Here is a 12,610-nt window from a genome sequence, read left to right as displayed (position 1 = left end):
CTCCCCCATCCTTCTTAGAGCTTAGTCAGAGTCCATCACCAGCTCCTGGTTATATGTGGACCTGCCTGGAGAAATAAAATTGCCTGCGAAGAGTTGGAAAGGTTGCAGGGGAGGCCTCTTGTGAAGTTAGCCTTGGTGTGGATGGTGGGAACTGGAGGCAGAGAGGAGCGGGAGTGGTACATTTGCTCTCAGTCCTGTCACCTACACAGATTATCAGAAGAGCAGACTTTCACAGGTCACCTAGACCTGCCAGAAACTTCTGAAGATTTCACCTTCCCTCTTCTTTGTATCCTATTCCAGTGCTTCCACTAATAGAACCTTTTTTAATACCTAACCTGTCTCCCCTCTTACAGTTTAAACCCTGCACTAATTCTCCAACGCAGTGGTTACTGAGGACAGCTTATTAACAACTTTGTGACAGTCCTTAACTGATATCAAGACCTTCATTATTCTTTCCCTGGGTTTTCTCTACAGGAAACGATCCCCCCGAACACATCATTTATTTCTTCTCGTAGGCCCAGGTTACATTTAGAACTGACCACTCTCATCGCAGGCTCTCTGCAGACTCTCCCCGACAGGTCTGTCTTTCTATTCAACGCGTGGTAGTAGGAGCTGGCATACTATTCTGTCTGATGTCTCACCAGCGCCAAGCACAGCAGGAGGAAACCACAGTGTGTCTTACCTACTTATTTAGATTCCAGATTTAGGCTTTTTTCGCAGCCACATATTACCTTCATTTACTCAAACTTCCAGAAATTATGTACTTATTGTACTGATGCATTTGATTATCACTTTTTATGTGTAGCATAACAGAGCATTGTCTAGAATGATACCCAGCTGAAATCACTGTTCCACTTGGGCAAGAGCTGAATTTCAATCCCACTTGCTACAGTGCTTCTAGCCTTCCCCATGTCTGTCTTCAATTTTCCTACCAAGTATCATTTGTGATTCTCAAAACTTTGCACAGTCTGTGACAAAGCTGTCCCAGGTCTTGGAAGAACAGGCACATATGGGTGAAACCTAAAGATACGGTGAATCCATCTGAATCTTCCTCTCAAAAAGGACATGGATTATCCATGACGTGCCAGCCACTGACATGGATTATCCAGTAGAAAGTGACTCAGTCCTTGATTTTTTTCCCAGCACTGGTACCGACTGTGTACTGGACAAGTTTTCAGACACTTTTAGTCTTAGCCTTCCCATTTAACAAAGACAAAACAGTATTCTTGAAATGCTAACACTAGAAACTGGTTGTGTATGTTCAAAGTACAACATTGCTTTTCTTTGACAGAGGAAGCAATTGCTACCCAAATTCTATTTAAACATTGTGAAATCCCACGTCGGCTGCTTGTATTGCCTGTTCAGGCCTTTTATGATCTTAATCGTTTACAGCATCAGCTATCAAATCACAATGTAGACACATTATATTACATAGAAATAGGCATTACAGACTAACTCTTATTTAAAATAACCCTGAAACAATGAATGGAATTCATGATCCAGGGGAACACTTCTGGGGATGTTAAATCCTTAGAGTGTAGGGGGATCCATTAGCAAATTTAGAAATGGAGTTAATTTTTCTGTTGTCTGCTAACTTACAAAAAGAAAAGCAACACTTGATTAACAATTAATATCTTTGAGGAATAATGTTGTAGTGGCACCCATCCTACCATTGCAACCAAAAGGGACTGTAACAAGCACATCCTTGTTTTAAATGCTTACTTTTCAAGGTACTGTAACTTGATGTAGGTCTAAGTGAATAGTAACAATAAGAACAACGACGAAGCCGCAATATAGAAATTATGGAAGGGAATTCTTTTGACAGAGCCATACTACTTTAATTTGAATAAATAAATAAAATAATGGAAGACTTACTGTCTCTGCAGATATCAAAGAGATTTTATGCCCTTTTCTGGCTGCGTACAACAGACAGAACACTGTTGCAAGACGAAGATGTCTGGTGTCTTGGCACAGTACAGGGATAAGCAACCCTACAATGACTCTTTTGCAAATCCTGCTATTGCGCTGCATGAAAGAAATCGGTTTGGAAATGGAGGGGGGTGATATCAGCAATGGGAAGAGGGGCTTGGAATGAGACCTGTGGCTGAAGGGTCGCCAACAGGCAGCCCAAGAAAGGACGCTAAAAAGTAAAACACTGGCAAAACTGCTCTGACTTAAAGCGGGGGCTATTCGAAACCAAGGTCAGCCCAGAACTCTGATGACCTAAATAGGACCTCTGTGTTCCTTCAAATGGAGGCATTTATTGATGTGTGACTTTATTTGTAGTTTTTATGTTCAGCTTCTGGTTACAGACACAGACTTTGGTTGACTCTTTTCCATTAGGTTGAAAAGCCCTCAAGTATTGAGAATTTTCTCCTGTGAAATTAACATAATCAAATAATTTGTTTCCTTTTTGCTCAATTAAAAAGATCAAGGGTTTGAGGTCTCTCATTGCAAAGCACTCTCCCTCAAAACTTAGGTGATTTTTTTTTACCTTGTGCTTTCTCCGTAAATGTCTCTGTACCACCTTTTGAAGAACTGGATACAGTAACTTTATTTTGGTCTTGTCAATGTCATAGAAGAAATTTTTCCCTGCTGTCAGTGTACATCCCATTCTTTTGCTGCAGTACCTTGCTGGCAGCACATATGTAATTACTTGCACTTTGCCTCCCACTTCCTCTATAGAGCGTTCGTTTTCCAAGATAATTTCCCATTCTTTGCATATGACTCCACCTCTAGGAGCATGAATTTATAACTTTGCAGTTGGTACCGTTAAATGCATTTTGTGCTGACTAGTTCAAAATAAGCTGACTAGCTTATGAACTTCCCTGTGTGGCCTCCTTTGCCTTACATGAGCATACCACGCTTATGAGACACCAGCATAGCTCACATGGATCTGCTGGCTTCTTTCCAGGATGCTACATGTGTTATTAACCACCTCTAGGACAGATAATGCTGTAAAGCATCAATATGGAGTCTCTTCATGTTTTAAAGGTTTACTAGGTCAAGACGAGAAGACTAGAGGATGCAGTCTGGGAGGAAGGAGGCAGGAGGACTGAGCAGCTCTTTGTAGTGAGGTCTTTTTCCTTTCCTTCCCAGATATTTCTAACTAATGTTGCCACGTCTGTGGCAATGCTGTGTTTTCTGACCTGCCTGCCATGGTGAACGATGGGTGTTTGCCAAAGAAGGAGGGAAAGAGGTGTATGAATTGTACCTTTGCCCATGCAAATCTGAAGATAGTTGCCACTCAGCTGACCACTACTGAAGCTCAGCAAAAAACAGAGGCAGAAACAAATTCTGCAGTGCACTCGGTGTCAGCCTTGGGATAAGCCAGGTAAGGCAACCATTTTAATAGAGAGATCATCCCTGGATCACCTCCTTTTTCCCACAGGGATCATCAGAGAACAGCAGAGAGAAGAACTGTGTTCTGAGCGGAACACAGTGGGGTCCCTGTCAGAGCCCTCCACCCTCATGTCGTTCCAAAATTGCGATTAAGTGCTGGACACTGGAACTGGCACGCAGCCGTTTCCCTCAGATCCTCACAAACAGCAATGCAACCCTCCAACTCTTTTTTTTTTAAACCTTTTAGCTTTCTTCATACCACGGTACTCAAATAGCAGTCTCACGTCCTCCCACCACTCCTCTGGGCAGCGCACGGATCCCAAGTGGAAAGCTGCCCTATGCAAATCGTGCAAAAAGGGCTAATTAAAAATGCACGCACCCGCAGCCGTGTGGGGAGCGGTGCGGGAGGGCTTCTTCCCGGCTCACGGGGGACCCCGTATGAGACCCCTGCCCGGGAGGCTGGAGGGAAGGGCGTTCACGGCCTGTCCGTGCCTGCGTGAGGGCGGCTGGCGCGCCGACCACCCCAACAGGATTACGAGGACGTATGTCTCCTCTGACCGGTGGCCTGTTGGTGGGTTTTTTCCCCCTCCTACCGCCTCGTTAACAACCAGAGCAGCCCTCCGAGGCCCTACCCGGCCTGGGGAGCGGGCGGGGAGACGCAGGAGCCCTGAGCCCGCGTGCGTGCGGGCTGCGTGTCAGCCTGTCAGCCGGTGCCTGCCCGCGGGGCGAGGTGCCGCCGTGCCCGCACCCTCGCACATGCTCACTGGGACGCCGCGGGAGTCTGGGCATGTGCAGAGCGGGCCGGGCCGCTCGCCGCGCCCGCCGCGCCCCGGGGCTCCGGCCGCTGCCGCCCGCCCGCTGCCAGGTGAAGCCGCGCTAGGTGGGGCGGAGCGGGGCAGGATGAACAGCTCCGACGAGGAGAAGCAGCTGGAGCTCCTCGCCAGCCTGAAGGATCAAGGTAGGGGCGGGCGGCGGCGTCGCCGCCTCCGGCGCTGGAGAGAGCGGCTCCCCCTCCGCTGCCGCGGGCCCGGGCTCGGCCGGCGGGAGCGCGGCCGCCGCGGGGCGGCGTGAGGCGAGGGCTCCGCGCCCGGCGGCGCGGGGGGACGGGGCGCGTCAGGGCGGGCGCGGCCTGCGCCGGCCGGAGGTGGGGGGGGGTGCGGCTGCGGCCTGGGCGTCCCCCGGGCCGGGCATCAGGTCCCTTCTCGTTCCCAGGCCCCTTTCTCTGACCACGCAGAGAAAAAAAAAAAGCCTTAACAAAATAAATCGTGGGAGTGAAACGTTTTGGCTGTTGTCGGCACCCTTGTCGGTGCCCGTCCCAGCTGCCTCGCCTCCCCGCAGGTGCTCTCGGCTGAAGCTGGGTGAGCGCGGGCGTCACGGTGGCCAATGGTGGGTTGGGGTGAGGGCAGGAGGCAGAGGCGCTGTAGCACATGGGCTGTCACTGCTGTCAACGTGGACCTTCCTGCCTGGCATTCAGTCTAGCCCGCGTGCTGGTAACGGGTGCACAGCTAATGGCTGGCGTTGATCCCCCGGCCGGTGGTACCGGTGAGCCCAGATGTCTGGCCGGCTCCAGGAAGTGAAAGTCCGTCTGCCTCGCTGTCTCTCTGTGAAGCTGAGCTTCATGTGGAGTGCCTGGCTGCACCTAACCTGGCATCGTGTCCCATCTCCCGCTCTGTGTTGCAGAATCTGATACTAACCCAACCCATCAAACCCCTCCATCCCACTGCCCGTCAGTGTGCAAACTTCCCACCGATAGCTCGGGGCTCACCCTGATACGCCGTAAGTTTCTGTAGAGCCTTTGTAGTTCCAGTGTAAATGAGAGGAAGCACTTGTCCTGGGCAGGTTTGGTTCCCTGTGTGAGTCACTCTCGGTGCTTTTGTAGAAAAGTCCAGTACTTCAGCTTGGTAGATATTCAGCTTCATGAGTGCGTAGTTTGGCTCGGAAACAAAAACATTGTAATATTTCATCTTCTGCAAGAAGGGGCATGGAAAAGAGCTTCATTGCTCAAAAGGCAGCCCATTTTTTAACTTCCCTGGTCAGTCTATCTCTGAACCAGGTTGGTCCAGCAGTTTTCTACCTTGGTTAAGTAGGTAGGCAACATTTCAAGAACTGGCATTACCAGCCGTTTGAATTGTGGACATCTGCTTGTGAGCATGCATCGAGTGATTGGTGTGTCTCCTGGCTCACAGCTTCATGCGCAGTAGGTGCAAGTACCAATGCTGTAATTCGCAGCTGGTAATTCCCACAGCTGTGTTCTCCTGGTCTCCTGCAAGCCTGGGAGGAGCTGTTTGGAAAGGACCTGTTGGACAAAGTTGTGTAAAAGAGTGAAATTATGGAGGTGTGATCAGCACCCCTTTTTCTGTCATTCATTCTGACCATAAATATGCTTGGTCACCTTTGCTGTGCAGCAGAAGCTTTTCTTAACCAAATTTCAGCTGGATATTTATGAACTATTTATGACCTGCTTTGTCACTTCTTTTTTTGGTTGTTCCTGTATGCTCAGCATTGTAAATTCATGATTCCCAGCTGCACTGGGTAAATTCTGACTTACAAGGATTTCAATGGGTGTAAAATTAATGGTAATCTTATAGCTGTGTGTTTTGATAATACAGGATCAAAAAATAAGGCTAAAAATCTGGGTTTTTGCTGACTGACTGCTTCCTCCAGTACTGTTGGCTCCAGAGGAGTTGTCTGTGCCAAAAGGACAGTTGCTAAAATGACAATAATCAGTTGCAAAAAAGGCAAGTTTGGGTTATTCTTTAGAGAGATCCTAGCCTCTTGAAATTGGTTAGATTGGGGCTTCAGTTCCGATGTCTGAGAGTCTTCTGCTCCAGTAGGCTGAGTATCCTTTAATGTCTAATGAAATTTTATGGGACTGCAGGAACTAGTTCAAGGGATAGTTACTGTAACTTGAGGACTGGCTGTCCCAGATCCACTTAAGCTGTTGAAATAGAAACTGTACTCAGCAGACCCTGTCCTGTAAGGCACTGTTCTTGGTGAATATTCGTCCCCAAACGTAGGAGTTGGGAGTATGTTATTATGAGACTAACAAATGTTATTGTGATTGTATGGCTGTAATTCCACTGTTACCCAGTGGAAAACTTTTGAAAATACTCTTCTATATTCTTCTAAAACAATACAAAATTATGGTAGCACACTGTAGTTAAATGAGTAGTTAAATTATGTTAACTGACAAGTCTGAGGTGCCCAAAGTAGAGTCCAAGTGATGAAAAGGTAGAGATGCATAAAATTATCCTAACAGTAATGACCTAAATATTGTTACTGTAGATAAGTAAATTTGCTTCTTCTTTATATACTGTAAGTTTGAATATCTAGTTTCCCCTCCATTCTTATTGATAACAAAACAAGACTATTTTAGATACTAACAACTTTCCTCAAGTAATTTTAGGATGCGCTGTTAAACATAGGCAGCATGAAAAGAGGAGGGAAAAAATCTCTTATTTTTCCTCTTTACTGCTTCCAGGTGTAGATAACAGTATTACTTTGGAAGTAAATGCAGTTGGTGGAAGGATCTGCTGTCTCTGAATATTTGGGGTAATGGGTGTACATACTTTTCAGGAGTCCTATCTTTATTGCATTCAAAGTGGCATATGGCTTCAGATTACTGTAACATTATGGTCTGTAGTCAGATTTCTGAAAAACACCCTTTGATTTGAAGGGGTTTCAGAGAACATTTGTTCAGTAGCCCTTGTTTGGTTTCTCTTTCAGCATGTGTTTTTCTAGTCTTGAGAAACTTGTCTGACACTGGGTAACTAAACTGTCTGAGAAGTGACGCGAAAGGTAGAGGGGAAGGCAAACAGCAGCGTACGTGGCTGATGATTGCTGTCACGTCTCAACTACTGCTTATACTTTCCTTTAACAAGGTCAGTAGATTGAACCTGAGGCAGGTGTTTCATAGCTGCCTGCTCAATTCTCAATGGCAGCTGTGATGCTGACTGGTGTCTGGGCAAATTCACTTGGCTGTTTGGCAGGGCTCTGCGGTGATAAGGGCACTGAAGCTGTCTGTGTGCAAGACATGCTTATCTTTCCCCCTTGCTGAATTTTCCAAGTCCTGTGTGTTAGACTCAGATACCTGATACTGATCATTCTTTGGCTTGCTCTATTACCAAGTTTAAGGTGAGCATCATGAAGAAACATGATCTCTGTACTGATGATATTTAGGACTTAAAAGTATTATTTGAGTTTTAATCCTGTGAATAGCTTTCTGAGATGGCTTGGTTAGATAACGCAGATCTGCTATGAATATTAGTATTACCTAACTGTACCTAAGTGATATTTCCAGCAGTGCACATTTCTGTTCAACTGGGCCTTATAATTCCTATGGGTAAGACTCAAAATTGAAACAAAACAAAATCAAGTGGGCAAAACCTTGCGTTATTAATGGTTGGTTTTAGAACCTGAGGAACCGTAGCAAACTAACAGCCGCATCATAGCAGCGGTTGGTTACCTGCCTGGGAGATTGCCTTGTTTGTCTTTGGTTTTATTGGCACTGCTGGTACTTTGCCCTTAAAGACAGAGTCATCTTCTGCTGTGGTCACTTCTTTGTTCAGTTGAAAACAGGAGACAGCAACCAAAACACCTGGAGTTATAAACTAGGTAAAATTACACTTCAGCTGCCACTGTCATAGTCGCATTTCTGGTCACTTTGCTAAATTACAGTGGTTAACAACTACTGTTAACTACACATATACTAAACACGTTTATATTTCCTGGATTTTCTTCATCAGTTTTAAAAGTCTTATCTTGCTCTGTGTTTGTTGGCTGGATTTAATAAAGTGTGATGATTTCCAGTCTCTAGTCCCAAGCACTGTGGCTCTGTATGACTATTTTTTTTTTTCTTTAAAGATCTATTTGATCTCTTTAAAAAAAAAAAAAGTGCCAGAAACTTTGAATAAGGGAATACCGTGTATCTTCTAAAGAACAATCTGCCAATCTGGCATAAATATCTCAGAGTAGTACTTTTTAAGTATATGCTATTGACAAGCTCTTAATGTGATTTGACAAATTTATTCTTCTTTGTGGCAGAGGGGTAATTTTTATGGCCAGAGGAATTCCTTTATTTAGGGTAGGATATCTTGTTGGCTGCTGCATTCCCCGCTGTAGTCATCTGCTCTATAGGTTATTTTTTTGCCCCATGTACCTGTGTATGTGGGTGTTCATACACAGCGGTCATCATTCCCCAGCAGAACCCATCCTGCTTGAATGTTTTCTTCTTTTATTAGAGTTTAAAAGTGTTTCCCACTTCAGTTTCTTGTGTTGAACCATACGTGTTTTTCAGAAACTTGTGAAGGCAAATCTTTTGGTGTGAGCTTAGTGGTTGGGCTTTATCAGGCTGTGGTATGTTTAATTTCCCTATCCAGTTTCCAGGAAGCTGTAAGATTGCATGATGAAAGTTTGGGGTCTCATTAAAAAAAATTATTTGCACACACTTCTACAGATTTGAGTAAAATCAAAGCATGTGGGGACACAGAGGCAGGATCTGACTTACAGTATTTGTACTTAACTTTGTATACTTACATGCATGATTTTTATTTGTTTATTTTTTTAAGAACTGTTTGGTAATTGAATCTTGTAGGTATCAGCTAGTCCAGCTGATATGTGACCAAAAGCTTCGTTTGGCCATGTAAACTTTAGGCCTCATAATAGGTTTATGTATTCTGACTCAAGATTTGGAGTCATTGTAAAGTAACGCGTATAATGCCATCACATACATTCACCTTTACACAATCCCATAAGTGTTTGTTCCTCAGCTCCATCTCTTTTTTGTGGAGGCCCAGGAGATGTTAAAAGTGTTGCCCAGGCAACGGTTAGAAGTAGTTTGCACATGGCTGGTGCTGCCGATGCCACACCGTGTCCCGTTGAAATACAGATTGCCTGGGTTTAGCGGAAGGGATCTTTGAGCCTAAAACTGGGAACAAGAGAAAAATTGAGCCCTTTTGACTTTTCTTATACTCTTGACAGCAATTCACAGGTCTTATGCGTGCTTTGCTTGTAGGGAGACCATTGCTATTTGAGAGATGGTTTGTATAACAGGCTTGACCTGACTCTTCCTATTCCAGGTATGCTGGGATGAGGAGGGTGGTGGCAGCAGTCCCATTAAAGCTTCTGGTGCATGCAGTGTTGCTGTCAGGGGTAATTCTCTCTCTAATGATATATCCAAACCTGCAAAAAGCCAGGTGTTAGTTTACTTCTACCAACAAAAAATGACTTCATTAGGATAGCTTGTTTCATCTGGAGCGAAGGACTTCTTGCACTGTAAGCTTGCTCTTGCCTGTACCAGCAAAGACATGCCTGGGCCGTAGTCTAGAAGAATAAATAGTGGAATGACACTTGCTTTCTTTGACAGCTCTACTTACTTTTTGATTAAATAAGTAGGTTTAAAATGCTGAAGTGGCATTACTCGTTGATTTGGTGTGAAAGGGCTCTCAATCTACTTGAAGGCCACCCTGGTTTACAATATAAATGCTAAACTATATGCATGTAGCATTTTTAAGGTTAGTTTTTTAATTTGTACTTTTTTAATACACAGCTTTAGAAAAGAGGTGGATGAATTTTTTAACAAAAAGAGTAGGAAGAGGCTCGCCACCTCACTCTGTGTAAACGAAGGTGTCTATTCTGTTGTTTACTATGAATTGTAGTCATTACATACTTTTAACCTTATGGCTTTGTTTTACTAATAAGTGCTTTTTAGCCATAATAAGTATCTAATATATAAAACATCTAATTTAGATAGTACAGATCTTCTGTTAGCAAATCGAGGTTCAGGAGACACAGGTTCACGACTAAAAATCAAAAGACTGAGATATAATTAAAGAAGCTTCTGTATACAAAGTTACCTGCTTAAGTTACCTGCTTAATTTAATACAGATATAGTGTACTGATACATGTTGACAGGACAGTCTCTTCTGGCCAGCTGAGCTGAGGAGTGAGTAGTTGGTGAATGAGCATGGTCATGTTATGAAGGAGCATGCTGTGCTCACTCATGTTGGCTATCTTGTGGTTTGAGTGTTTTACAATATAAGCATGATGGGCTGGGAATATGTTTTGCATGGGTTAAGAGCTATAGACCAAAATATTCTGTTCTTTTCTCCTTTTTCCAGCTTTTTTCTTTCCTTAGTCTTGAATTTAAGTTGTAGTGTTGCTCTCAGGCTGTATGAAGGTCGCCTGAAGCAAAGAAATGTGATTTGGATCCTGATAAATTGTTTATATAATACTGCTGTATATCAGGAATAATTCTATTAAGGATAAACTTAAGTTAGCATCAGACAGCAACAATATCTCAAGAGGTCTCTGATACATATTTATTACAGTTCTTCAGGATTCACTGGAAGCTAATGGGTGCAACGTAAGCATTTTACTATCAATATATGCTACAATATTGATTCTTTGAGAAAGTTATGTATAATTCTGGAATTTTAGTAGCACCTTTAGTAAAGCATCTTTACTTGTTTGTTTCATTCACCACTAATTTATTGGAAAGAGATATCTTTATTGTAGGGTAATTTATATATAGCATAATCTGATTGAGTTAAGGTGAGATGTAAGAAATTTTGAGATGCTCAGGTACTGTTGTCATATATATTGTGTGAGAGCCTTTATAGGTTAAGGAGAAAAAATAGTCCTGTCTCTCAGAGAAGGTTTAGGGAAGTCCTGATACAATGGGATTTATGACTTGTCAATCTATAAATGAGTGATAATGGTACCTCCTATCTACCAAAGAGGTTTTAAGGCTCAGTAATCTATGTGAGATTTGGAACATGTAAAGTGTTGCCTAGTGCTACTGGTATTAATAGTTCTAGGGTAGTTTTAGAGCAAAGAGGTCATTGTCACCTTTATGCCATTTAGTGCTTCAGTGAAGGTTATGTAGACTCTTGACTTTTTTTGAGATGGCCTCAAAACTCGTTGTACCTAAAACACTTGAAAAACTCTCTATAAAAACTTCCCAATAACCCCCCCATGTTCAAAAACAGAAAAAAATCCACCAACTTTCCAGTCACACTTCATAATTTCTGTGTCGTCATCTGCCTTTGCAGAGAATCTGATATACAGCAGAAAATGTGTGTAGTCATTTTTTAATTATTATTTCTGTTTCCAGGCCTGATAAAACCAGCAGTTTCTTCATTAGATTTAGTGTTTACTAAATCCATACCTGAAAATCCGAATGATGGGATCTGTATGGGAGCATCATCTAGAGGTTGCCATCCATGAAGAACAATCTTATTTTAAGATATCAGATCCTTACTATGTATTAGCTGTATTGAAGAAAGAACTAATAGTTTTGCAACGACAGTAAGGGGGTGGGCATGGTAAAAAGGCACTGAAGAAAAGTGCTGTGTGAGTGCAGCATGGAGTAGCTGATGATTTTGTGTTTGCATTCCATGACCAACGTGCTGTGGATCACCATCCACAGTAAAAGAGGGAAAGGCTACCCTGAACAGGCAGTTTAATTTCCAGTCTCACACAGGTGAGCCCTTACTGGGGATCACTGGAGCGTTGTGTAAGTTCGTATCCTTGTTTTTTTGGTAACTTGTTCTTGTATCCATGCCTTAAGGGCTGATGATTCAGAGTTCTCTGTTCACGGAGCATGTGAGGGGAGCTGTCAAGGGTGCGGCAAATCTGTATTTACATTTTTCAGTCATTTATAAAGTATTGAATAGCAAGTATGAGTTTGCCTTAAAGGCGAGCAAACACTAGTAGTTTTCAGGTATGAAGAAGTTTGAATTGTATCTCTTGATGCAGTTTTCATTCCTTTTCTTGCATCTGGATGCTAGAAAGCTCTTCCCTTGTTTTCCTGAAGAGAACAGGGAAATGTCTTAGAAGTGGAACAGTGATCAAGAGGCATAGCTTTTACGTTCTTGTGTAGGAAATATGTTGTTTCACTTTAGGTGCCCTTTCCTAGAGCAACTGCATCAGCGTGGTTTCTTCCTTGTTTATCCACCTGTTGTTTTTTTCTGCTTCTGGAGTGTGGGAGGTGGGTAGGGGTCTCAGGGGTAGGTAAGGAGAAGTGGGGATAAAGTAAAGGGATGGATAAGAGACCTTGATTTTATTGGTATGGGGAGGCAGGGCACATTTTTAAGAAACCTGGTTTTGTTCGTTCCACTCTTTAGATATACTTTTTTACTTGGATGAGCGGCAGTGAAGATTTTTTCCTATCTGTTTAAATTATTAGATTTTCTGTGAGTCTGCATGTGGCCTGTGACTTTGTTTTCAGTGGTTTTATTTAACTTTTTTTCTTTGAGAGCCCTGGAAA

General features: G+C 43.4%; 1 protein-coding gene across 3 annotated transcripts in view; it reads left to right on the top strand.

Moving 5' to 3' along the window:
* The first annotated feature begins 4,169 nt into the window (after positions 1-4,169).
* Positions 4,170-12,610, top strand: part of SHTN1 (shootin 1) — a 68,570-nt gene continuing 60,129 nt past the window's right edge. For 2 of the 3 annotated variants that reach the window (XM_076339095.1, XM_076339094.1), the window contains exon 1: positions 4,170-4,300. In XM_076339095.1, coding sequence (XP_076195210.1) covers positions 4,243-4,300 — 58 coding nt within the window. In that variant the 5' untranslated portion in view covers positions 4,170-4,242. The remainder of the gene's footprint in view (positions 4,301-12,610) is intronic. The other variant, XM_076339097.1, reaches the window with a different exon arrangement.

Source organism: Aptenodytes patagonicus, chromosome 5 (genome assembly GCF_965638725.1).
Source record: "Aptenodytes patagonicus chromosome 5, bAptPat1.pri.cur, whole genome shotgun sequence".
NCBI classification, from domain to species: Eukaryota; Metazoa; Chordata; class Aves; order Sphenisciformes; family Spheniscidae; genus Aptenodytes; species Aptenodytes patagonicus.
Note: the sequence above shows the minus strand (reverse complement) of the source record. Positions and strands in the feature narration are given on the sequence as shown.